This window comes from Melanerpes formicivorus, unplaced genomic scaffold (assembly GCF_026170545.1).
Source record: "Melanerpes formicivorus ecotype bairdi unplaced genomic scaffold, bMelFor1.0.p_v2 SCAF_79, whole genome shotgun sequence".
NCBI classification, from domain to species: domain Eukaryota; kingdom Metazoa; phylum Chordata; class Aves; order Piciformes; family Picidae; genus Melanerpes; species Melanerpes formicivorus.
The window spans coordinates 233903-259255 of NW_027142431.1; the positions used below are offsets into that span (position 1 = coordinate 233903).

The 25353-nt window shown below is 50.0% G+C and overlaps 1 protein-coding gene across 1 annotated transcript in view; it reads right to left on the bottom strand.

Moving 5' to 3' along the window:
• The window catches only part of CDH17 (cadherin 17), a 50448-nt gene that overhangs the window by 4949 nt on the left and 20146 nt on the right, over positions 1 to 25353 (bottom strand). Inside the window, exons 7-15 of the mRNA XM_068164293.1 lie at positions 24463 to 24662; positions 20688 to 20819; positions 18779 to 18929; positions 16840 to 17055; positions 11894 to 11970; positions 10278 to 10469; positions 7385 to 7629; positions 4021 to 4151; positions 45 to 281 (exon numbers count right to left, since the gene is read on the bottom strand). Coding sequence (XP_068020394.1) covers positions 45 to 281; positions 4021 to 4151; positions 7385 to 7629; positions 10278 to 10469; positions 11894 to 11970; positions 16840 to 17055; positions 18779 to 18929; positions 20688 to 20819; positions 24463 to 24662 — 1581 coding nt within the window. The remainder of the gene's footprint in view (positions 1 to 44; positions 282 to 4020; positions 4152 to 7384; positions 7630 to 10277; positions 10470 to 11893; positions 11971 to 16839; positions 17056 to 18778; positions 18930 to 20687; positions 20820 to 24462; positions 24663 to 25353) is intronic.

The window sequence follows — 25353 nt, forward strand, 5'->3', positions numbered from 1 at the left end:
TTAGAGCATCCCACAGAATTATCAGAACAGCTTTATCAACTCACCATTGACTTTTGAGAGTTCCCAGTTACTTCTTGTATGCAAATCATCAGCCAGAGTAAAGGTGAACGTTGAAAACCACCACAGTTGATCAGCATCAACAGCTTTGATCAAAGCCCTCTCTCCTCCACTGAGAGGGTAGCAGAAGAAAGGAGGATTATCTGTATCCAAGCCTGGAGGGTTGTCATTGACATCTTTTAAGTGTAGCACCAGGACTGCCCTGGATTTCTGAGCTGCATTATCTGTGGAGTTCAACAGAATGCAAAGTTACATCACACCTCCTACTTACAGCCTGGGTGGTTGTGTGTGTAGCTGTAGGGTAGGAACACCACCAGGCAGGCAGTGGGAGGTGCTGGTCTGTCTGCAGCTTGCAGGCTGCTGAGGCAAGGGCTCAGGAGGACTGGAAGGACTACTGGTAGCTGCCACCTCTTGCAAGTGAAAGGAGGCAGAGAGACCACCCGTGGCACCAGGCAGGGGTCACACCCAAGGTGATCAGTGCTCTTTGGAGTGCTCTGTTATACTTAACATTCCTTAAGTTTCCCATTTCTCTTCTTTCTATAGCAAATGCAGGTCAATAACCTGCCTTGGGGCCAAGAGAAGGGGCCCAAGGGCTTTCAGACCCTGTCACTCCTCCAGCCTGCTCCTGCAGGAACAGCCCCACTCTGTCTCTTTAGAATAGGATAGACTTAACCAGGTTGGAAAAGTCCTTCAAGATCATCAAGTCCAACCTATCACCCAAACACCATCTGATCAACTAAACCATGGCACCAAGTGCCTCATCCAGGCTCTTCCTAAACACCTCCAGGGATGGTGACTCCACCACCTCCCTGGGCAGCACATTCCAATGGCCAATCTCTCTTGCTGAGAAGAACTTCTCCCTAACATCCAGCCTAAACCACAGAATCACAGAATCACCAAGGTTGGAAGAGACCTCAAAGATCATCAAGTCCAACCTGTCACCACAGACCTCATGGCTAAACCATGGCACCAAGTGCCACATCCAATCCCCTCTTGAACACCTCCAGGGATGGGGACTCCACCACCTCCCTGGGCAGCACATTCCAATGGCTAACAACTCTCTCTGGGAAGAACTTTCTCCTCACCTCCAGCCTAAATCTCCCCTGGCACAGCTTGAGACTGTGTCCTCTTGTTCTGGTGCTGGGTGCCTGGGAGAAGAGACCAACCCCCTCCTGGCTACAACCTCCCTTCAGGTAGTTGTAGAGAGCAAGAAGGTCTCCCCTGAGCCTCCTCTTCTCCAGGCTAAGCAACCCCAGCTCCCTCAGCCTCTCCTCACAGGGCTGTGCTCCAGACCCCTCCCCAGCTTTGTTGCCCTTCTCTGGACACCTTCCAGCAGCTCAACATCTTCAGTGCTCCAGCAAACACTCCTTTTTCCTGCCATATGGAAACTACCTTTTGACCTATATCCCCCTAAACTACAGCTAGCATTATTGTTCAGCTGTGTTTAACAAGGGAAATCCAGATTTATACCCCATCAATCAGCTACAGTCTAGAGTTTTTCACCCCCAGATGGCCTTTTGGAAAGATTCCAAGATCTGGAATAATGCATTTGAGATAAGCTGGTGTAGAGAGCTGCAGATATGTTTTCAGGAAGCCCAAACATACCTACAAGGAAGATTAACATTTTTGTAGCTATAGAGGAACACAGTGGCAGAAACCTTTGATGCTGGAAACACTGAAGAAATTCTAAGCTTCTCCAGGTGACCTGTGGCAGATGACTCCATGAAAGCTGTTTTAACCTGCACTGCCTACAACATCAGGGCTTCTTTTAAGCTAAGTTAAATGCTTAAGAAATGTATACTTCTGAGGGTCCATCACATGTTCCTCTACTTTTTGTGGGAAGTCATAGTATCATAGTATAACAGTATCAGTCAGGGCTGGAAGGGACCACAAGGATCATCTAGTTCCAACCCCCCTGCCATGGGCAGGGACACCCCACACTAGATCAGCCTGGCCACAGCCTCAGCCAGCCTGGCCTTAAACACCTCCAGGGACAGGGCCCCAACCACCTCCCTGGACAACCCATTCCAGGGCTTCACCACTCTCATGGGGAAGAACTTCCTCCTCACCTCCAGCCTGAATCTCCCCACCTCCAGCTTCATTCCATTCCCCCTAGTCCTATCACTGCCTGAGATCCTGAGCAGTCCCTCCCCAGCCTTCCTGTAGCCCCCTTCAGATACTGGAAGGCCACAATGAGGTCACCTTGGAGCCTTCTCTTCTCCAGCCTGAACAGCCCCAACTCCTTCAGTCTGTCCTCACAGGAGAGGTGCTCCAGCCCTCTGCTCATCCTCCTGGCCCTTCTCTGGACACCTTCCAGCACCTCCACATCCCTCTTGTAATAGGGGCTCCAGAACTGGACACAGAAGTCCTTCAAGATCAGACTGGATGTGGCTCTGTGCAGCCTTCATCTAGTTGGAGGTGTCCCTGTTGACTAGAGGGGTGTCCTGAAGGCTCAAAGGAGAGGCTGAGGGAGCTGGGATTGTTTAGCCTGGAGAAGAGGAGGCTCGGGGGAGACCTTCTTGCTCTTTACAACTCCCTGAAGGGGGATTGTAGCCAGGAGGGAGTTGGTCTCTTCTCTCAGGCACCCAGCACCAGAACAAGAGGACACAGTCTCAAGCTGCTCAAGTTTAAGCTGGAAGTGAGGAGAAAGTTCTGCACCGAGAGAGTTGTTCACCATTGGAATGTGCTGCCCAGGGAGGTGGTGGAGTCACCATCCTGGAGGTCCTCAAGAGGGGATTGGATGTGGCACTTTGTGCCATGGTCTAGTCATGAGGTCTGTGGTGACAGGTTGGACTTGATGATCTTTGAGGTCTCTTCCAACCTTGGTGACACTGTGATACTGTGAAAGCCCCAAACAAGCCCTAGCCCAGCCAAGAGGCTAAGCAGCTGTGAAGATGCTAACCTGGACAGTTCCTGGGGTCCAGATGGTCAAGGTAAATGTATAGCAGGTGTGATTAACCTTGTGAGCACCTGTGAGTGAGTGTGCAAACCTCGACCCTTCCTGGGCTCCAGATAAACAGGGAGCACTGTGCTTAGCTGTGTGACACAGCTGTGAACTGTGTGTGCCCCTGGCCATGTTTGGATATGCCCCATCCTATGGGTCCAGTGATCAGGGGCCTGTGTTTCCAAAGGGCATTAATTGTCTTGGGACAGTATTTGAACCAGCCAAGAAGTCAGGCAGCTTGCCTTGTCCTCACCCAGACAGCAGCAAGAGCCAAATGCTGCCAGAGTAGCAGCTGGAGAACCTGCTCTAGCAGACCAACAGCTTCACCCAGGCCTTGCACCTGGGCCAAGGCAGAAAGGGGAAAAGCTCCAAGGGAATGGAATGCCAGAAGAGGCTGCAGCCCAGTAAGGGAGCACACAAGAGAGAGGCCTCCTAGACCTCTCTGAGCCAAGGGCAAGCTCCAGGCTGTGAACTGGGCATGACAAGAGAGAGGTCCTTAGCCCTCTCTGAGCCAAGGGCAAGCTCCAGGCTGTGAACTGGGCATGACAAGAGAGAGGTCCTTAGCCCTCTCTGAGCCAAGGGCTGCTCAAATCACAGCCACAGCATCTGGGAGGACACCAGACAGAGAGGCAAGTCATGAGTCCCCAGCTAATCTGCCATGGAATCCTGTTTGGAGGAAACCACAGATCACAGCACCTGTACTTCCCATTTGAATTGCTGCAGTGGGAAGGTTAGATCTGTGCTTGAATCATGCAACTGTCTCTGTATGTGCAGTGCAATCCCCACAAACCAACAACTGAACCTGTGGATACATCTTGTAAATGAGTTGCAGTGGTGTTTGAAGATTCAACTGCCCAAGGTATTAATTATATATCAAATACACATTTGAATTACAGGAGGGGGTGGGGTGGACAAAATTACTTTTGAGGCTCCCTTCCAACCCAATGCAAGCTGTGAATCTGTAAAGCCTCACAAAGCAGTAAGGGCAGTGTGGTAGAGGTGGTTGCTTCATCACTTACTCATCTCTGCTGCCACAACATCCACTGTGTATATTTCTTGCTGCTCTCGATCCAAAGCAGAAGCAGTGTGTACCTGCCCAGTGGCTGGGTCAATGCTCAGCCATCTCCTCACATCACCTTCTAAGGAGTAGCTTTGGAAAGAAGTAGGAGAAAACATAAAATAAAGTCATGTACACTGTTCCAAACCAAGGGAAAAAAAGAGAGAGACTGGGGCTGTTCAGTCTGGAGAAGAGAAGACTCTGAGGTGACCTCATTGTGGCCTTCCAGGATCTGAAGGGGGCTACAGGAAGGCTGGGGAGGAACTGCTCAGGATCTCAGGCAGTGATAGGACTAGGGGGAATGGAATGAAGCTGGAGGTGGGGAGATTCAGGCTGGAGGTGAGGAGGAAGTTCTTCCCCATGAGAGTGGTGAAGCCCTGGAATGGGTTGTTGAGGGAGGTGGTTGAGGCCCTGTCCCTGGAGGTGTTTAAGGCCAGGCTGGCTGAGGCTGTGGCCAGGCTGATCTAGTGTGGGGTGTCCCTGCCCATGGCAGGGGGGTTGGAACTAGATGATCCTTGTGGTCCCTTCCAACCCTGACTGATACTATGATACTATGAAACTGCTGCGAGAGCAAACCCTTCCTTGTGGATTTTAGGCAAGCAGCCTGGTTATGATTCTACTCAAAGAGAGAGAGAGCCAACCAAGGGAGACAGAGTGAGGAAGGGGAGCCAGAATCATTGAGGATAAGAGTTACAGCAGAACTGTGGAGACACCCCCTCTCCTCCAGCCTGCACACTGCAACTCCACCTTCCTCCTCACTGAGAAACCTGGGATGCTCCTGAGCTTTGGATCCCAAAGTGTGCTCTGTCCCAACCCCATGTCCCTCTCTCCCATCACATCCCCCCCACCATGCTTTTGATGGGGGCACAAGCCAAGGGCTGGGGGACAGAGGGAGCATTGCAGCCAGGCAGCCCTTTTGGGATCAGCACAGGGCCCCAAGGTTTGGTTTGAACTGTAGTGGTTCTCTCCTGCCAGTCTGGAGCAGCCTGTAACACAGAGTGCTTTCAACTTCACCACTTCATTATCTTTCCATAGTAGTATTTTTAAACACACACACCACCCCCCCACCCCCCCCCCCCAAGGTCTCTGGGTGTTCACTCAAGGAAATGTGACAATGAACACATGAACCACTTCAAGCACAGGCAGCTGCCTGAGCAGATCTGACCTGACCTCTTCATTCAACATCTTTGTCCTTTCAGTACCCTCTTTTAAACCCAGCACCTGGACATCTTGGACATCCTTTTATGCTGGTTTGAGTTGGGTTGTAGTATTTCATGTCCTTTGACCTATTCTTTTGAGCAGCAATGTGATTTTTATATACATGTGAATTCTGCTCATCTGTCTCTGTCATCATCCCCTAGAGCTTCTGGACTCTGTGGCTCACTTTCAAACCAGCTTGACAGAAGGCCAGAAATGCTAAGTTCCCAAAAGTCAGGGGAAAGTGGAATGCCAGATGAGAAACCTCTGGGACTAAACATCCATGGGAGGCCTAACAGCTGTATTCTACAACTCCATTAACTACTTGATGTTTTGCTGAACTGCAGTTAAATCTCGAGGGTGGTTTGCTTTTGGGTTGATCTCTTCAGTATCCCAGCTGAGAATCATGCAGCCAGAGCCACAAACACATGTGCCTCTGCTGTGCAAGGCAGGTTTACATCATGCCACACAGCACTGTGCATAGATCCATGGACTGGCAGAGACTCAAGATGACTTGGTCACACCACAAGGTGCTGGGCCACCAAATGAGCCTGTCTGAGGTTTTGCATCCCACTCACAGGCACGGGAGCTGCCTTTGCACAGAGCTTTTCACCCACAGTGGAAGCAGGCATATTGGCTTTGGTAGCTGGAAAATGACATGAATGAGTTGTCAGTTACAGACTTGAGCTTCACTACAGGTTTGTGTTTTTGGACAGCTTCCTGTGGGACATGAAGAGCAGCTCCTGCCCTGCTGCTTCCTAGGGGTACACAGAACATCCTTCATTTGTTAAAAGCATTATGGAAACCTTGCTCTGCCTCTTTCCTGGAGTCATGTTTTGGCCTCCTTCCTTTTTACTTCCATGATTCAGAGGCCCCACTGGTTGATGTTTGTCACAGCACAGAGATTAAGCTAGTCAGAAAAAGCACTGCCCAGCAGCATGCTGCAGGAGGGTGACCAGCCACCACCACACCACACAGGATCCCAGGATAGGATAGGATAGGATAGGATAGGATAGAATAGAATAGAATAGAATAGAATAGAATAGAATAGAATAGAATAGAATAGAATAGAATAGAATAGAATAGAATAGAATAGAATAGAATAGAATGAAATAGGATAGAATAGAATAGAATAGAATAGAATAGAATAGAATAGAATAGAATAGAATAGAATAGAATAGAATAGAATAGAATAGACCAGGTTGGAAAAGACCTTTGCGATCATCAAGTGCAACCTATCACCCAACACCATCTGATCAACTAAACCATGGCACCAAGTGCCTCATCCAGGCTCTTCCTAAACACCTCCAGGGATGGTGACTCCACCACCTCCCTGGGCAGCACATTCCAGTGGCCAATCTCTCTTGCTGGGAAGAACTTCTTCCTAATACCCAGCCTGAACCTCCCCTTGCACAGCTTGAGACTGTGTCCTCTTGTTCTGGTGCTGGGTGCCTGGGAGAAAAGACCAAGCCCCACCTGGCTACAACCTCCCTTCAAGGAGTTGTAGAGAGCAATGAGGTCTCCCCTGAGCCTCCTCTTCTCCAGGCTAAGCAACCCCAGCTCCCTCAGCCTCTCCTCACAGGGCTGTGCTCCAGACCCCTCCCCAGCTTTGTTGCCCTTCTCTGGACACCTTCCAGCATCTCAACATCTTTCCAAAACTGAGGAGCCCAGAACTGGACACAGGACTCAAGGTGTGGCCTAACCAGTGCTGAGCACAGGGCAGGATGACTTCCCTGCTCCTGCTGGTCACACTATTGCTGATACAGGCCAGAATGCCATTGGCCTTCTTGGCCACCTGGGCACACTGCTGGAATGTTAGGGGTTGGAAGGGACCTCCAGAGATCATTCAGTCCCAGCCCCCTGCCAGAGCAGGATCACAGAATCCAGCTCAGGTCACACAGAACACATCCAGACAGGGCTTGAAAGTCTCCAGAGAAGGAGACTCCACAACCTCTCTGGGCAGCCTGCTCCAGGGCTCTGTCACCCTCACAGTGAGGCAGTTCCTGCTCATGTTGAGCTGGAACCTCCTGTGCTGCAGTTTATACCCACAGCCCCTTGTCCCTTACCCTTTGCTTTCACCTTCTCTACCCCTTTTAACGAATCATGGTCAATCCTTGATGTTTTTTTACCGTACAGAATCCCCCTCAGGATCAGAGGCCTCCACTGTCATGACCAGAGTGTTGACAGGAATGTCTTCAGACACTTCTTCTTTGTACACAGGCTTGTGGAAAACAGGTGGCTCGTCCACATCTGTCACAAAGACTTTAAAGGTGGCAAGGGAGCTGGAGTTGTACTGCACGCCCGACACCAGGGGCTCGGGGTTTGTGGCGTTGATCACCAGGTCATAGGCTGGAGCTGTTTCAAAATCAAGAGCCTGGAAAACATGGGGAGGGGGAAATGGTGGTTTAAGCCATGGTGCTTACTAACCTGGAGTACTGCATTCAGGTCTGGAGACCTCAACACAGGAAGGACATGGACCTAAGGGAGAGGGTCCAGAGGAGGCCATGAAAATGATCAGGGGGTTGCAGCAGCTCTGCTACAAGGAGAGGCTGAGGGAGCTGGGGGATGTTCAGCCTGGGGAAGAGAAGGCTCTGGGGAGACCTAATAGCAGCCTTCCAGTACCTGAAGGGGACTACAAGAATCACAGAATCACAGTATCACCAAGGTTGGAAGAGACCTCAAAGATCATCAAGTCCAACCTGTCACCACAGACCTCATGACTAGACCATGGCACCAAGTGCCACATCCAATCCCCTCTTGAACACCTCCAGGGATGGGGACTCCACCACCTCCCTGGGCAGCACATTCCAATGGCCAATCTCTCTTTCTGGGAACAATTTCTTCCTCACCTCCAGCCTAAATTTCCCCTGGCACAGCTTGAGACTGTGTCCTCTTGTTCTGGTGCTGGCTGCCTGGGAGAAGAGACCAACCCCCACCTGGCTACAACCTCCCTTCATATAGTTGTAGAGAGCAAGAAGGTCTCCCCTGAGCCTCCTCTTCTCCAGGCTAAGCAACCCCAGCTCCCTCAGCCTCTCCTCACAGGGCTGTGCTCCAGACCCCTCCCCAGCCTCGTTGCCCTTCTCTGGACACCTTCCAGCATCTAAGCATCTTCAAGTGTCTCAATGTCCTTCTTACACTGAGGGGCCCAGAGAGACTGTTTGCAAAGGCCTGCAGGATCAGGACGAGGGGCAGTGGCTTCAAACGAGCTCAGAACAGATTTAGATTGGATGTTAGGAACAAGTTCTTTACCATGAGGGTGGTAGAGCACTGTAGTAGGTTGCCCAGGGAGGTGGTTGAGGCCCCATCCCTGGAGATATTCAAGGTGAGGCTTGAGAAGGCTCTGAGCAACCTGATCTAGTTGAGGATGCCCCTGCTTATGCAGAGTGGGGTTGCACTAGATGACCTTTGGAGGTCCCTTCCAGCCCAGACCATTCTATGATTCTATGAATCTATGAATCTATGATTCTTTGTTACCAGGGGGAGCTCCCACAGGACACCACAAAGTCTGCCTCTTCTCAAGCAGATACAGATGCTGGGTGCAGACAAAACAAGGGAGAGCTTTCAGCTGCAGGGACACTGGGAGAAGCCCTTTTAAATGAAACCTTTTGTCCACATGGAGGATTCCTCAGCAGCTGCATTTCCTCATGATGTTGCCACCTAAATTTAATGACTATATCCTGTTTACAGCAGGATATAGTATTTATAGACCTGTCCAACTCCCAGGTGGCCTCCAGCTGGCAAAAGTCACATGAGGGTTGCTACAACATGTAGGTTCTCACAATTGCCTCCTTGGGAAGAAGTAACTCAGTGGTTAAGCCTGAAGATACAGAGGTTCATAGGATGATTTAGGTTGGAATGGACCTTAAAAATCATCCAGTTCCAACCTCCCTGCATTGGCAAGGACACCTCCTGCTAGACCAGATTGTCCAAGGCCTCATCCATGGTTAGGTTGGCCTTGCTCCACTGCCAACCCATGTCCTCACCTGCAAACCATAGACTCATAGAATTGTCAGGGCTGGAAGGGACCTCAAGGATCAGCCAGGTCCAAGCCCCCTGCCATGGCCAGGGACACCTCACACTACAGCAGGTTGCTCACAGCCACAGCCAGCCTGGCTGCAAACACCTCCAGGCAGGAGGCTTCCACCACCTCCCTGGGCAACCTGTGCCAGGCTCTCACCACCCTCATGGGGAACAACTTCTTCCTAACATCCAATCTCAATCTACCCATTTCTAGTTTTGCTCCATTCCCCCCAGTCCTCTCATGGAATTATAGTATCAGTCAGGGTTGGAAGGGACCACAAGGATCATCTAGTTCCAACCCCCCTGCCATGGGCAGGGACACCCCACACTAGATCAGCCTGGCCACAGCCTCAGCCAGCCTGGCCTTAAACACCTCCAGGGACAGGGCCTCAACCACCTCCCTGGACAACCCATTCCAGGGCTTCACCACTCTCATGGGGAAGAACTTCCTCCTCACCTCCAGCCTGAATCTCCCCACCTCCAGCTTCAGTCCATTGCCCCTAGTCCTATCACTCCCTGAAATCCTGAGCAGTCCCTCCCCAGCCTTCCTGTAGCCCCCTTCAGATACTGGAAGGCCACAATGAGGTCACCTCAGAGCCTTCTCTTCTCCAGACTGAACAGCCCCAACTCTCTCAGTCTGTCCTCATAGCAGAGCAGCTCCAGCCCTCTGCTCATCCTCGTGGCCCTTCTCTGGACACCTTCCAGCACCTCCAGATCTTTCCTGTGCTAGGGGCTCCAGAACTGGACAGTGTGCTCCAGCTGTGGTCCCAGCAGAGTGGAGCAGAGGGGCAGAATCCCCTCCCTGGCCCTGCTGGCCACACTTCTCTTGCTGCAGCCCAGGCTCTGCTTGGCTCTCTGGGCTGCAAGTGCTCACTGCTGGCTCCTGTTGAGCTTCTCATCCACCAGCACCACCCCCAAGGCCTTTTCTTCAGGACAGTTCCTGTTTATGGCAAATACAGAGCTGTATATATAAAAGGGAGGAATATAAACCCATCTGCTCACCTTGTTAACCTTCAGGAACCCTCGGTTTGTTTCAGAATCTGTCTCTATGATGAAGGTGTTGTTGGGATCTCCCTCCTTCACTTGGTAAATGATGTAGGAGCTCCCTGTGCCAGGCTCATCTCCATCTGTGGCTTGAATTTCTAATAGTACAGTTCCTACTGGGAGATTTTCAGCAACAGTCACACTGTCATACTGAGGAGAGAGAGATTGTTGGAACAGGACACACAGAGCAACACCTGCAGATAAAAATCTGAGCACTGCAACAAGTTTGTGACCCTCAAGCATGGAGGTGTTTTAACCCAGAGCAGTTCCTTGAGGGATGAAGATGTGAGTGCAGAGGTGTAACCAGGTCAGAGAGGTGCACAAGAGCAGTTGTGAAGTGCCTTGCAACAGTCCAGGTGAGTTACCTCACTGCCCAGGGGCACCCAGAGCTGCAAGATGGGCACTAGAATCTCTGCAAAGTTGCTATATCCCCTTTTATTTTTAGCCATCTATTTAAAGGGGATGGGTTCTCTGTCAGTGGACAAGCTGCTAGTACAGCAGGAGTCCTACACCTTCAGCTTCTCTGGTGGAACCACACCACAAGCACTGCTCACAGCAGTAGGGCTGCTTTGAGCACTGCAGGCACAGCTCCTCTGCACCCAGTGAGCACTCTAGAGACTGAATCCCACATCATCTATTGCTCTGTGCACCCCAGGCCATGGCCACACCAGCAGCCTAGCTCCATCTACTCTATATGATGTGTGCCCTGACCTATCAGGTTCATCTTGAGACCAAGTCCAGGTCTGAGGCTTTGAGTTAAGAAGGTCACCAGCCTGCTATGGAGGCACCTAGTCTGCTTCTGTGATCATCATCAGAGAGCTGGGCAATGCAGCCAGCAAAACCCAGAATCCAGCACAGCTTCCCAGAGAGGGCACCTACACCTGATGGAGTAGGAGACAGCTCTCCTAAGCCCACCATCTACATTGCCTACAAGTATGGTGGGAGCTTAGACATGTAGAGGTGGACACTCTACCTACTAGAGCATCTGCAGGGAGGCTTGGGCTAGCTGGCAGGTCTCTCTCAGATGCCAGCACCTTCACAAGAGGAAGAGGCAAGAGCCTGATACCTGTTCCACAACCAAAGGCCAGCAGACAGACATTTGGACATGAATCCCTGGTCATTGTTTCTGGTTAAGGGAAACAGAGCCCTTGATTCCCATTCGCCTTCTGGCCTTTCTGGATACATTAATAATGTGTTTGGAAGGGATCTTGGGAGACATTGGCTCTTTTTTTGCTCTTCTCTATTTACCTGTTTTAATTCATTTTAAAGTCTTTCCTTCCCCCTTTCCCTCCAGAACTTAAATTTCTTTAACAGAGTCATTCCTTTCTGTAGACAGAGTTCTCCACTGAGCAAATTACTTAATGTTTCAGAATTAACTATGAGTCAGTCCCACTGCTCACTACCTAGGCAGAGCTTACAGGCAGGCTTTGCAGCAAGGCCTTGCCTTAATTTTCACTAGTGGCTTGTTCTGTTTCTCATTATGCAAATGGTTATCTTCCCATTGGCATTCTATGGAGATGGAATGTATGCTCACACATTTGTCAGACAGCAAACCCAGGGCTAAAAATACTCACATCTGATTTTTCAAAGATGGGAATCTGGTCATTGATGTCAATGACATGTACTTGCACATCACAGACTGTTTGGAATACTGCATGGAAAGAGAACAAACGTCATGGCAATCCTTCTGCTGAAAATAGCTTCCCTCCAAAAGGGTTCACTGTCAGCAAAAGTGAATGCTGCCAGTTGCCCAGGCCAAGCAAAGCTCTGCCGTTGTAAGAAGCACTTGAACTCCAACATCTCTTTGTCAGTGAAAACTTCACTCTCTCTCTTACTGTTCATCTCCCCAATTCCTTCAACATTGTCCCTTTCTGTTTCATTTCATTTCATTTCATTTCATTTCATTTCATTTCATTTCATTTCATTTCATTTCATTTCATTTCATTTCATTTCATTTCATTTCATTTCATTTCATTGTTTAATTTCTTTCTTTCATTGATTCATTTAATTTCAGTTTCACAGAATCACAGAATGTTAGGGGTTGGAAGGGACCTTTGATATCATCCAGTCCAACCCCCCTGCCAGAGCAGCATCACCCAGGGTAGCCTGCACAGGAATGCATCCAGGTGGGGTTTGAAAGTCTCCAGAGAAAGAGACTCCACAACCCCTCTGGGCAGCCTGCTCCAGGGCTCTGGCACCCTCACAGTAAAGAAGTGTCTCCTCATGTTGAGGTGGAACCTCCTGTGCTCCAGCTTGTACCTGTTGTTCCTTGTCCTTTCAAAGGGCATCACTGTAGAGAGACCATCACCTTCATCCTGCCATCTACCCCTCAGATTTTGACAGGCATTGATCAGATCCCTTCTCAGCCTTCTCTTCTCCAGACTAAAGAGCCCCAGGGCTCTCAGTCTTTCTTCATAGGAGAGATTTCCCTTGCTCTTTTCTAACCACATCCCTTTACCAGGACACTGATAGCTATGAATTGTGTTAGCTTTCTCACTATCCTTTCTGCATGTCAAAAGAGCAAGACCCAGGTTGTTGTGCTACCCTGTCGTCTTGGTGGGCCATCAGGTAGCACTCCTATTTCTGTTCTAGCCAGAGTTAAACTTCAGACCTATGTAAACCTACTTGAGCAGGGGCAACCCCAGCAACAAAGATTCATGACTGTAAAAGCATACTCTGGTCACATGTGGTGGATTGAAGCTTCCCGTCAACATTAACTCAGCACAACTAACTCAGCTGGAAGCAAATGAAAGCTGTATTTACAAGCAAAATCTACACTCTACAATGGAATGCAATGAATGTGGACAAAATATACAGATATTTACAATTAACTAATAACATGGAATCCCCCCTGGCACCATTCTGCTTTCCCCAGAGACCAGGGAAGCTGCTCCACTGCCCCCCCAAACTTCCTTCCCCCTGTACCAGAGGAAAAAAAGGAGTGGAAAGAGAAACAGTGTTAGTTCTTATTGTTTCTCAAGGTCAGCCAGAAGCGTTATTTATCTCCCCAGTGAAAGCAGAACAGCCAAGACCACAGGAGAAAAGAAAAGGAATGGGAATGGAAGTGAAACGTGAAAGATTATTATGGTACAGCTGCATCCATCCCATGGATTTTGTCCAATGCATTTGTTTAGAATAATCTTTTGTTTCCCTTTTTACACCCCATAGTGAATTATTTCTATTTTTCCACTTTTCTGCTCAAAATCTGCAGCTAAAGTTTAAAGGCATAGCCTAAAACTGCCACATCCTGTGCTGTTCACATGTATCTGGAAGCTGCTGGTTTGTGGCTTCACGAGCTGAAAGTTAGGCAACATTCTAAACAAAACTGTTTGCAGGGAAGAGGTGATTTGGAACAGTCAGCATGGCTTCACCAAGGGCAAATCCTGCCTGACTAATCTGGTGGCCTTCTATGAACAGGTGACAACATCAATAGATGAAGGGAGAGCAACTGATGTAGTTTCCCTGGGCCTGAGCAAAGCCTTCGACACTGTCCCACACCACATCCTGGTCTCCAAACTGGTGACACATGGGTTTGATGGGTGACCACTAGATGGATAAGGAACTGGCTTGATGGCTGCACCCAAAGAGTGGCTGTCAATGGCTCCATGTCCCAGTGGAGGCCAGGGACAAGCAGAGTCCCTCAGGGATCAGTCCTGGCACCAGGCTTGTTCAAGATCTTTGTGGGTGCCATGGACAGTGGCATTGAGTGCACCCTCAGCAAGTTTGCTGATGACACCAAGCTGTGTGGTGCAGCAGACAGGCTGGAGGGAAGGGAGGCCATCCAGAGGGACCTGGACAGGCTGGAGAGGTGGGCACAAGCCAACCTCAGGAGGTTCAACAAGAGCAAGGGCAGGGTCCTGCAGCTGGGTGGAGGCAACCCCAGGCACAAATCCAGGCTGGGCAGGGACTGGCTGGAAAGCAGCCCTGAGGAGAGAGACTTGGGGGTGCTGGGGGAGGAGAAGCTCACCAGGAGCTCTCAGTGTGCACTTGCAGCCCAGAAAGCCAATCAGATCCTGGGCTGCATCAGGAGAAGTGTGGCCAGCAGGGCAAGGGAGGTGATCCTCCCCCTCTGCTCAGCTCTGGGGAGACCCCACCTGGAGTACTGCCTCCAGTTCTGGAGCCCCTATTACAAGAGGGATGTGGAGGTGCTGGAAGGTGTCCAGAGAAGGGCCAGGAGGAAGAGCAGAGGGCTGGAGCACCTCTCCTATGAGGACAGACTGAAGGAGTTGGGGCTGTTCAGTCTGCAGAAGAGAAGGCTCTGAGGTGACCTCATTGTGGCCTTCCAGTATCTGAAGGGGGCTACAGGAAGGCTGGGGAGGGACTGCTCAGGATCTCAGGGAGTAATAGGACTAGGGGGAATGGAATGAAGCTGGAGGTGGGGAGATTCAGGCTAGATGTGAGGAGGAAGTTCTTCCCCATGAGAGTGGTGAAGCCCTGGAATGGGTTGTCCAGGGAGGTGGTTGAGGCCCTGTCCCTGGAGGTGTTTAAGGCCAGGCTGGATGAGGCTGTGGCCAGGCTGATCTAGTGTGGGGTGTCCCTGCCCATGGCAGGGGGGTTGGAACTAGATGATCCTTGTGGTCCCTTCCAACCCTGACTGATACTATGATACTATGAATTCAAATAAACCTCCAAGCCACATCACCCGCTTCTCCCTCTGCAAGGGTTACAAATCATCTGCCCAAGTGATGCTAGTCCATTTACAGACATGCCATGCAGCTTTCTTTGCAGGTCAGTTCCTCCAACCACAAATTTTGTCTGAGAAGGCTTCAAGATTTATTATGGGGTTTGACTTCCTTTTCATAGAGTGAACAGCAAGAGGCTCCTGGGAAATTATATTATGGACAAGATTCTTTTCTGAAGATTGATGTCAGCTTTTAATCTTTTAGGATACATTATCTGGACTCTCTGAGCATCTCTCTTTGATTTCTTGATTTTATGGGGTTTTTTTTCAGTGAGTCCCTGTAAAAGTTTGGATTTGGGGGAAAGCCACAGTCATGATCTCTCCTTTTTTTTCCCTGTAGAAGGAAATCTTTGACTGTAGGACTTGTTAACAGGCTTCCCACTTTATCCCCACTCTCCCATACTTGTCTGATGAATCATGGTTAACCTCCCTTGTGGTAGTTTTAGGCTGTGCCTTTGAAATCTTCCACAGGTCTTGAACAGATAGTGGTAGAATGCAAATAACTCCCCACTGGATGTGAAAAGGAAAACCATGATAAGTTCTAACCAATCCCCATTGGACAGATATCTACCACAAGAATTGGTTTGGTAGACTTTCTTTCTCTCTCTTTGCTTCCTCACTCTGGCTGGTGTCTCTGCTGGCTCTTTGCTGACCTTGGCTGTGTTGCTGTGCTTTGGCTAAGTCTAATAAATACATTTCTGCTCTTTCTCCTGTCCCTTTGTGTCTAGGGGGATAGAGGGAAGGGGGTAGAGAAGGGGAAGCTATCAGCACACCTTGAGTCCTGTGTCCAGTTCTGGGCTCCTCAGTTTAAGAAGGATATTGAGACACTTGAAGGTGTCCAGAGAAGGGCAACAAATCTGGGGAGGGGTCTGGAGCACAGCCCTGTGAGGAGAGGCTGAGGGAGCTGGGGTTGCTTAGCCTGGAGAAGAGGAGGCTCAGGGGAGACCTCATTGCTCTCTACAACTACCTGAAAGGAGGTTGTAGCCAGGTGGGGGTTGGTCTCTTCTCCCAGGCAAGCAGCACCAGAACAAGGGGACACAGTCTCAAGCTGTGCCAGGGGAGGTTTAGGCTGGAGGTGAGGAGAAAGTTCTTCACAGAGAGAGTAACTTGCCATTGGAATGTGCTGCCCAGGGAGTTGGTGGAGTCCCCATCCCTGGAGGCGTTCAAGAGGGGATTGGATGTGGCACTTGGAGCCATGGTTTAGTTGTCAGGAGGTGTTGGGTGACAGGTTAGACTTGATGATCTCTGAAGTCTTCTATGATCCCTCTGCAGCTGTTCCCATTGCCTATCTCTGGCCCCCAACTGTAAACAGCACAGGCTGGAGTAGCTTTGCTCCCTGTGCTGTACAAACTTGGGCTATCAGGGGCGGAGCACACTGCTCAGCAACGAGTTCAAAGATCTGCAGCTGCTTTGCCTTGACTCTTCAGTTTGCTTTTGGAATAGGCCTTTTAAAAAAGAAAGAAAGAAAAGGCAAGGAAAAAGAAAAGAGGGAAGTGTTTTTCCTGGCTTAGGATCCCTGACATGGGGATGGTGTCAATCTTCCTGAGCATTTCCCTGGCATTTGTTGCATTCCATTGTAGGTTGCAGTTTTGCTTGTACATACAGCTTCATTTGCTTCCAGCTGAGCTGCTCTGGCAATTTAATGTTGGGGGGAATTTTCAACCCACCACATCTCTGTATCTCAAGATCAAGGCAGTACCACACCAGAGCAAGCCTGACCTCAGTGCTGCTGCCTGGCCAGTGAATCCTCCAGGTCTCCTCTCATCCCTTGGACTCAGAGCACAGGGGGTGGCAATGTGAACAGAATTATTCCAATGCATAACAGCAGGTGTTACTTACCAGTATCTGACACCAGCACCTTCAAAGTGTAGTTGGATACGGTGCCCCTGTTTAAGGACTGGCTGATTAACTGCAAAACCCCAGTGTTTTGCTGAATGATGAACAGCTGGCCTGTAGGAATGGCAGGAACCTGACTTTGGATGCTGAATAGCAGACGAGAGTTCAGGGTGTCCTCCTGGTCCATGTCCGTGGCCAACACAGTGCCAATGCTGCTGCCTGTGGCAGAGGAGAAACCAGCCAGTCAGAAAATGCAATGGTCCTGTCCCTCCACAGAGGTGCATGCTGGCAACAGTGACCACACAATCCACAATAGAGCTGGTTGGAAGAGCCCTCCAAGATACGCCAGTCCAACCTTCCACCCACCCCAGAATGGTCAACACCAAACCTAACCAAACCAAGCCTAAGCTCCAGGTCTACAGGCTGCTTGGACACCCCCAGGGATGGTGACTCCACCACTGCCCTGGGCAGAGCATTCCAAAGGTTGAGAGCATTTTCAGGAAAGAAATATTGCCTAATCTCCAGCCTCAACCTCCCCTGGTGCAGCTTGGAGCCATTTCCCCTGGGCCTGCCGCTTGTCATCAAGGAGCAGAAGCTACCCCCTCCTCGCTCCAACCTCCCTTCAGGGAGCTGTAGAGAGCAGTACCAATGCAAATAGAAAATGCAGCTGTGTGGACAGCACTGCAATGGACACAATCATTTGATTTCTGGGGGTTTCTCCTTTAGCATCCAAAAAAGCTGGTTTGGGCTTGGGGCAGTCATGAGGTCTGTGGTTAGCCATGAGGTCTGTGGTGACAGGTTGGACTTGATGATCTTTGAGGTCTCTTCCAACCTTGGTGGTGATTCTGTGATTCAGTCCAGAGTGGCTGGACTACATGTTTTGATCAGAAACAGCCTTGAACCAAATACCTGATCCAGTACCTGAAGGGAGCCTAGGAGAGGGCTACAGAGGGACTGTATGCAAAGACCTGCAGTGATAGGATGAGGGGCAATGGTTTGAACTTAGAGAAGAGCAGATTTAGGTTGGATGTTAGCAACAAGTTCTTTATCATGAGAGTGCTTGAACACTGGAACAAGTTGCCCAGGGAGGTGTTTGAGGCCCCATCACTGGAGTTATTCAAGGTGAGGCTCAACAGGGCTCTGAACAACCTGATCTAGTGGAGGATGTCCCTGCTGACTGCAGGGGGTTTGGACTGGATGACCTTTGGAGGTCCCTTCCAACCCAAACCATTCTAGAACTTCTTCACTGTGAGGGTGACAGCAGGCTGCCCAGAGAGGTTGTGGAGTCTCCTTCTCTGGAGACTTTCCAACCCCACCTGGATGCCTTCCTGTGCAGACTACCCTAAGTGATCACAACTGTGGTTGTAGGAAAATGCAGTTTCTCTATTTCAAAAGGAGCAGCATATACTTAAGTAGGGGTCTTGAACAACCTTCTCAGGTTATGGAAATCCCTTCCATGTGAATTACTGAAGCAAACACAACAGGGCTGATTGCACAGGAGAACATTTCTCTGGGACAGCTACTTTTTACTCTTTGGTATCAGAGTTTCCAGCTTTATTTGCACCCAGAAGGAAACAAAACCAGGACTAGAATGATGTGTCAGGAAGGAAGGGGCAGCCTCTACTCACTTGTGCCCTGGGGTAGGACAAGAGGCAATGGATGGAAACTCCAGCACAGGAAGTTCCACTTCAACATGAGGAAGAACTTCTTCACTGTGAGGGTCCCAGAGACCTGGAGCAGGCTGCCCAGAGAGGTTGTGGAGTCTCCTTCTCTGGAGACTTTCCGGCCCTGTCTGGATGTGCTCCTGTGTGACCTGTGCTGGATTCTATGGTCCTGCTCTGGCAGGGGAGGTTGGACACGATGATCTTTGGAGGTGCCTTCCAACCCCTAACATCCTGGGATCCTGTGATGCTGTGTGAAGGAGTGGAAGATGTTTTCTTACCTGCACCTTCATTTTCTTGAACTTCCAGCACAGTGAGGGCCTGCTGGCACACAGGGGGGTTGTCATTAATGTCTTCCACAATAACATGAATCTTCAGGGGCTTGTCCACCAGTTCCCCCTCTTTATCTTTTGTGACCACAAAGAAAGTATACTGCAAGGAGAACACTGAGATTTAGATGTGCTGAATGGCTGCTGTGACAATATTTTGTGTTTAGATGCTGACCTATGGGATCATTCCGTGCAAATGAAATACCCTCTCATATGTTGGCTCAGTATTTTCATTCTCTTTCATTCAGAGCTCTTCCATCATCCCTCAGGGCCTGAGGTCTGAGTTGACAAAAGCATTTAAACCCCCTGAATATTTATACTGCATTGTAAACTGCCTCTCACAAAACCTCAACAAATCCAGGAATATCACTTTTTTGGCACTGCAAATTCATCTGTCAACATACAGAGATGGGATTCCTCCATCCTATCTGATCTCTGGCCTGTTCTGTGCCCAAATTTCAGAATTACAGAATTAACCAGGTTGGAAAAGACCTTCAGGATCATCAAGTCCAACACCATCAAGAAAACTAAATCATGGCACCAAGTGCCTCATCCAGGCTCTTCCTAAACACCTCCAGGGATGGGGACTCCACCACCTCCCTGGGCAGCACATCCCAATGGCCAATCTCTCTTGCTGGGAAGAACTTCCTCCTCACCTCCTAAACCTCCCCTGACACAGATTGAGACTGTGTCCTCTTGTTCTGGTGCTGGCTGCCTGGGAGAAGAGACCAACCCCCACCTGGCTACAACCTCCCTTCAGGGAGTTGTAGAGAGCAAGAAGGTCTCTCCTGACCATATTTTTCTCCAGGAAGCAAAAGGGGACAGAAGATTTGAGTGCTGTGTCCAGTTCAATTTAAGAAGGACACTGAGACACTTGAAGGTGTCCAGAGAAGGGCAACAAAGCTGGGGAGGGGTCTGGAGCACAGCCCTGTGAGGAGAGGCTGAGGGAGCTGGGGTTGCTTAGCCTGGAGAAGAGGAGGCTCAGGGGAGACCTTCTTGCTCTCTCCAACTCCCTGAAGGGAGGTTGTAGCCAGGTGGGGGTTGGTCTCTTCTCCCAGGCAACCAGCCCCAGAACAAGAGGACACAGTCTCAAGTGTGCCAGGGGAGGTTTAGGCTGGAGGTGAGGAGGAAGCTCTTCCCAGAAAGAGAGACTGGCCATTGGAATGTGCTGCCCAGGGAGGTGGTGGAGTCCCCATCCCTGGAGGTGTTCAAGAGGGGATTGGATGTGGCACTTGGAGCCATGGTTTAGTTAGTCATGAGGTGTTGGGTTGGACTTGATGATCTCTGAGGTCTTTTCCAACCTTATTGATTCACTGATTCTATGATTTCCTGTCTAAAAGACCCCCTGGTAAGGAATTTCAGTGAACTTCACAGTTGCAACTGCAAGCTCAACTCAGCTTCTGCTGTGAAGAGATCCCTGAGGCCCTTGGAATCTGGAGTAGACCTGAAACATCTACACTTCCTGCCCTTCACAAGTGCCACTGCCTGACTCTGGCTCTTTCCTACAATCCTGCCATGGTTAGGCTGTGTTGTATGTTACACACAGACTGTGGGCAGTGACTGGAACTGCCAGCCCTGTGGAGAGATGTTGTAGGGTTCCAAGCTGAAGGCTGTTTCCAGTGCAGTAGATGAATGTGCTTTCATACCTATTAAAGCCATTCCCAAACACAAATGACAAGAAACAAACCTTTTCCTTCTTTGCTCCCCCACCCCCACTCCCTGCCTTCTATGCTTTCTAGTTGGCTTCCCCACTTTTAATCCCACACCAGTAACCAGCTTCCTGCTGTGGGGAGGTTTTAGGCGGTTTGTTGTGGGGTATTTCCCCCCACCCCAGTCAGTGAGGATTCATGTGTTTACTTACAGCATCATTTTCTTCCCTGTCCAGTGGTTCAGTCACATAAATGACCCCATTCTGGTCGATGGAGAAGGGGAGCCTGGGCAACTTTTCCTTTTCAAACACGTCATAAGTGACATCAGGCTCATTTGAGTGCACCTAAAAACACAAAAATAAAGCAGGAGGCTGGACTGAGATTTAACAGGCATCCTTTCTGGACCAGAAACAGAAAAGGCTGCATTCCTGAGAGCTTCATAAACCAGAAAATCAGCAGTTTGGCAAGCTCTTGGGGTGAGCTGCAGAAAACCAGACTGATAATCTGCCTCTTCTCTTTGAAGTGCTGTGATGAAGCCATTTCACCTCAGCCTCTCCAGCTGTCCAGGTGGCCTACAGCACATGTCTTTTATAGAAAGGTATAGAGATGTGGAGCTGAATGGGAATAGAATAGAATAGAATAGAATAGAATAGAATAGAATAGAATAGAATAGAATAGAATAGAATAGAATAGAATAGAATAGAATAGAATAGAATAGACCAGGTTGGAGGAGACCTTCAAGATCATCGTGTCCAACCTATCAACCAATTCAACACCACCTAATGGTGGCTCTGGGCAGCCTGATCTAGTGTGGGGTGTCCCTGCCCATGGCAGGGGGGTTGGAACTAGATGATCCTTGTGGTCCCTTCCAACCCTAACTGATACTATGATACTATGATATTAATCAACTAACCCATGGCACCAAGCACCCTATCAAGTCTCCTCCTGAACACCTCCAGTGATGGTGACTCCACCACCTCCCCAGGCAGCCCATTCCAATGGGCGATCACTGTCTCTGTGTAGGGCTTCATCCTGACCTCCAGCCTAAACCTCCCCTGGCACAGCTTGAGTCTGTGTCCTCTTGTTCTGGTGATGCTTGCCTGGGAGAAAAGACCAACCCCCACCTGGCTATAACCTCCCTTCAGGGAGTTGTAGAGAGCAAGAAGGTCTCCCCTGAGTCTCCTCTTCTCCAGGCTAAGCAACCCCAGCTCCCTCAGCGTCTCCTCACAGGGTTGTGCTCCAGACCCCTCCCCAGCTTTGTTGCCCTTCTCTGGACTCATTCCAGCAAGTCAACCTCCTTCCTAAACTGAGGGTCCCAGAACTGGACACAGGACTCAAGGTGTGGCCTAACCAGTGCAGTGTACAGGGGCAGAATGACCTCCCTGCTCCTGCTGGCCACACTCTTCCTGATGCAGGCCAGGATGCCATTGGCCCTCTTGGCTGCCTGGGTACACTGCAGGCTCATGTTCAGCCTACTCTCAACCAGCCCCCCCAGGTCCCTCTCTGCCTGGCTGCTCTCAGCCACTCTGACCCCAGCCTGTAGCACTGCATGGGGTTGCTGTGGCCCATGTGCAGAACCTGGCACTTGGATGTGTTCAATCTCCTGCCCTTGGACTCTGCCCATCTGTTCAGACACAAGAAGAAAGCACTGTAGGTGTGCTTGAATGTCTTGACACTAATTCATTCCATCTCCTTACACTCTCTCTTGCCTGTGGCTTTGGTTTATCTAATTCTGAGTTATGGAGCAAGAAAGCAAGCACCCAGCACCCATCTGCACTTGTGTGTGTACCCATTGAAGTCTGTGATCTGGGATCTCTAGTGGGATGCTTCAGATTTAAAATGCAATGGATTCTTTTGGAGACTGCTAATTAGAGAAGGGGTCCATACTAATAATAATTGTAGTCCATACTACTAATAGTGTGGCCAGCAGGAGCAGGGAAGTCATTCTGCCCTGGACTCAACACTGGTTAGGCCACACCTTGAGTCCTGTGTCCAGTTCTGGGCTCCTCAGTTTAGGAAAGATGTTGAGATGCTGGAAGGTGTCCAGAGAAGGGCAACAAGGCTGGGGAGGGGTCTGGAGCACAGCCCTGTGAGGAGAGGCTGAGGGAGCTGGGGTTGCTTAGCCTGGAGAAGAGGAGGCTCAGGGGAGACCTTCTTGCTCTCTCCAACTCCCTGAAGGGAGATTGTAGCCAGGAGGGAGTTGGTCTCTTCTCCCAGGCAACCAGCACCAGAACAAGAGGACACAGTCTCAAGCTGTGCCAGGGGAGGTTCAGGCTGGATGTTAAGAAGAAATTCTTCCCAGAGATATTGGCCATAGGGATGTGCTGCCCAGGGAGGTGGTGGAGTCACCATCTCTGGAAGTGTTTAGGAAGAGCCTGGATGAGGCACTTGGTGCCATGGTTTAGCTGGTGAGATGGTGTTGGGTGTAGGTTGGACTTGATGATCTCAAAGGTCTTTCCCAAGCAGGTTCATCCTGTGATACAGATCATGTTTTACACTGCCTAGCAGCAGCTGCATTTCCTTTTCCCCTGGGCAGAATCAACATGGCATGTGAAATTAATCTCCAGAACGGGAGCTCCATCCCATGTTAGTTTTCTTTCCTTGGCACTGCTCAGTTAGTCTTGCACACTGGATCCAAGGAATCCTGCCATGTCCAAGGGATGACAGCACTGGGAATGTCAGTGCCAAGGCATTTCTCTAAGTCAAACATTACTGAAAGGCTGCTGGGCTGCTAGTTAATATTTATTGGTGGATGCATCACCACCGGTCTACCCTCACCACCAAACCATTTTGCATTTGCCCTGGTAAAAGAGGAATATCTTGGGAATGCAGCATGCTGAAGCAGGGCATCTCAGTCCTTCTGAGGCCCTTTTGATATAGCAGGTGTGCTGCATCAGAAAAAACAGCGACAAAACTGGTCACAGCAGCTGAGCCTGAGGGTGAGGGACTGCCTGCAACAGGGTTGCATTGGAGCTGGTCCCCTGCCAAGCTCTCCTGCAGATGGAAGAAGCTAACCTCAAAACAACCTTCAACAGGTTAACTCTTGGTTTGCCCAAAGCTTGAAAGGGCTGAATGTTAGAGCAATGCTGGAAGTACTCTAAGAAACACATTGGGAGAGAAGAGTGGCACCTCCACAGAGGCACCCAACTGCCATACATCTGTCTGCAAGTTCCCTTCAGGTGTCTCAGGAGCTTTGTCTCTCACACTGTGCCAAACAGCCTTTGTAAAGCACATATTGTTTTTTGCTTCTCCAGCCTGTAACAGAATTCTCCAAACATTTCCTTTATCTATGGGATATTCCCACACACAGGCAGTGCCAGCACCCTCTCCAAACTGAAGGGCAAAGTCTAGTCACACTGTTTGAATCATAGAATTGCCAGGGTTGGAAGGGACCTCAAGAATCAGACAGTTCCAACTCCCTGCCATGGCCAAGGACACCTCACACTACAGCAGCTTGCTCACAGCCACATCCAGCCTGGCTGCAAACACCTCCAGGCAGGAGGCTTCCACCACCTCCCTGGGCAACCTGTGCCAGGCTCTCACCACCCTCATGGGGAACAACTTCTTCCTAACATCCAATCTCAATCTCCCCATTTCTAGTTTTGTTCCATTCCCCCCAGTCCTATCACTCCCTGACACCCTCAAAAGTCCCTCCCCAGCTTTCTTGTAGCCCCCTTCAGATACTGGAAGGCCACAAGAAAGCTTCCTTGGAGCCTTCTCCTCTCCAGACTGAACAGTCCCAACTCCCTCAGTCTGTCCTGGTAGCAGAGGTGCTCCAGACTTAGTGACTCAGTCACCTTCAAACCATTAACAAGTTAATGAGACCTGCACTAAGAATCATTTCCAAAGGCTGACTATATAAAAATACAACTGGGAGGTGCTCAAGTCCTTCTGAAGATGCTTGATATTGAATGCAGTGGGGACAACCTCACAGTTAGCTGGGAGAAAATGACTCTGTGATACATGTGAGGCATGCAAGGGCCCTACCTGGCTGATGTTGACAGGGTGGACTTGGGTTGAGTTTTCTAGGATGTAGATGGTGGGAGGAGCTTTCCAGAGGCTCTCCTTCACTGTGATGATCACATCAGTGCTGCTGGTGAAAGCATTTGTTGTCATCCCAGCCATGTCCTTCGCAGTGACAACGAGCGTGAAGGTGTCCTGCTTTTGAGGATCTAAGTAATAAGAGCCTAGAGAGAGAGAGCAAAGAGCCAAGTGAAACAAAGCAGAGACTGTGGAGATGGTTCAGCTGCCCACTGACTCCTACATGCACTATGTTCTTCCATCTGCTCAGTATCAAATCTCAGCAAGCAGTTCCCTCTGGCTTCTCTGAGTGATGCAGCACAGCATCATGAGGATGGGATCATGCAAGACCTCTGTGCTGTGGTCTCCTGTTGTGCAGACACCTCACTGAAGGGCCTTCACATCACTGAGGCTCTTGTTCAGCCCAGAGGTAGAGATAAAGGGGGTTAAATCATTGCTGTTTAGCTGGGATTGTGTGGGCAGCTGAGCTTTCTCTGCCTTTTTCATGTTACTACTTCGAGGTTTCAAGGAAGGGAATGAATCCCAAGAGATGACTCATCATAGTCCTGAGGGCCAGAGGATCTGCCTCTCTTCTTCCTAGATAATAACTTAGTTCTGCTAACACCCCTTGAATCTGGTGGGGCACAAACAAACTTCCCCCACACCAGGGCCTTGCTGGAGTATGTTCACAGAATCAGAGTCAGTCACAGAATCACAGAATGTTAGGGGCTGGAAGGGACCTCGAAAGCTCATCCAGCCCAACCCCCATGCCAGAGCAGGATCACCCAGGGCAGGTCACACAGGAACACATCCAGGTAGGTTTTGAGTATCTCCAGAGAGGGAGACTCCACAGCCAGT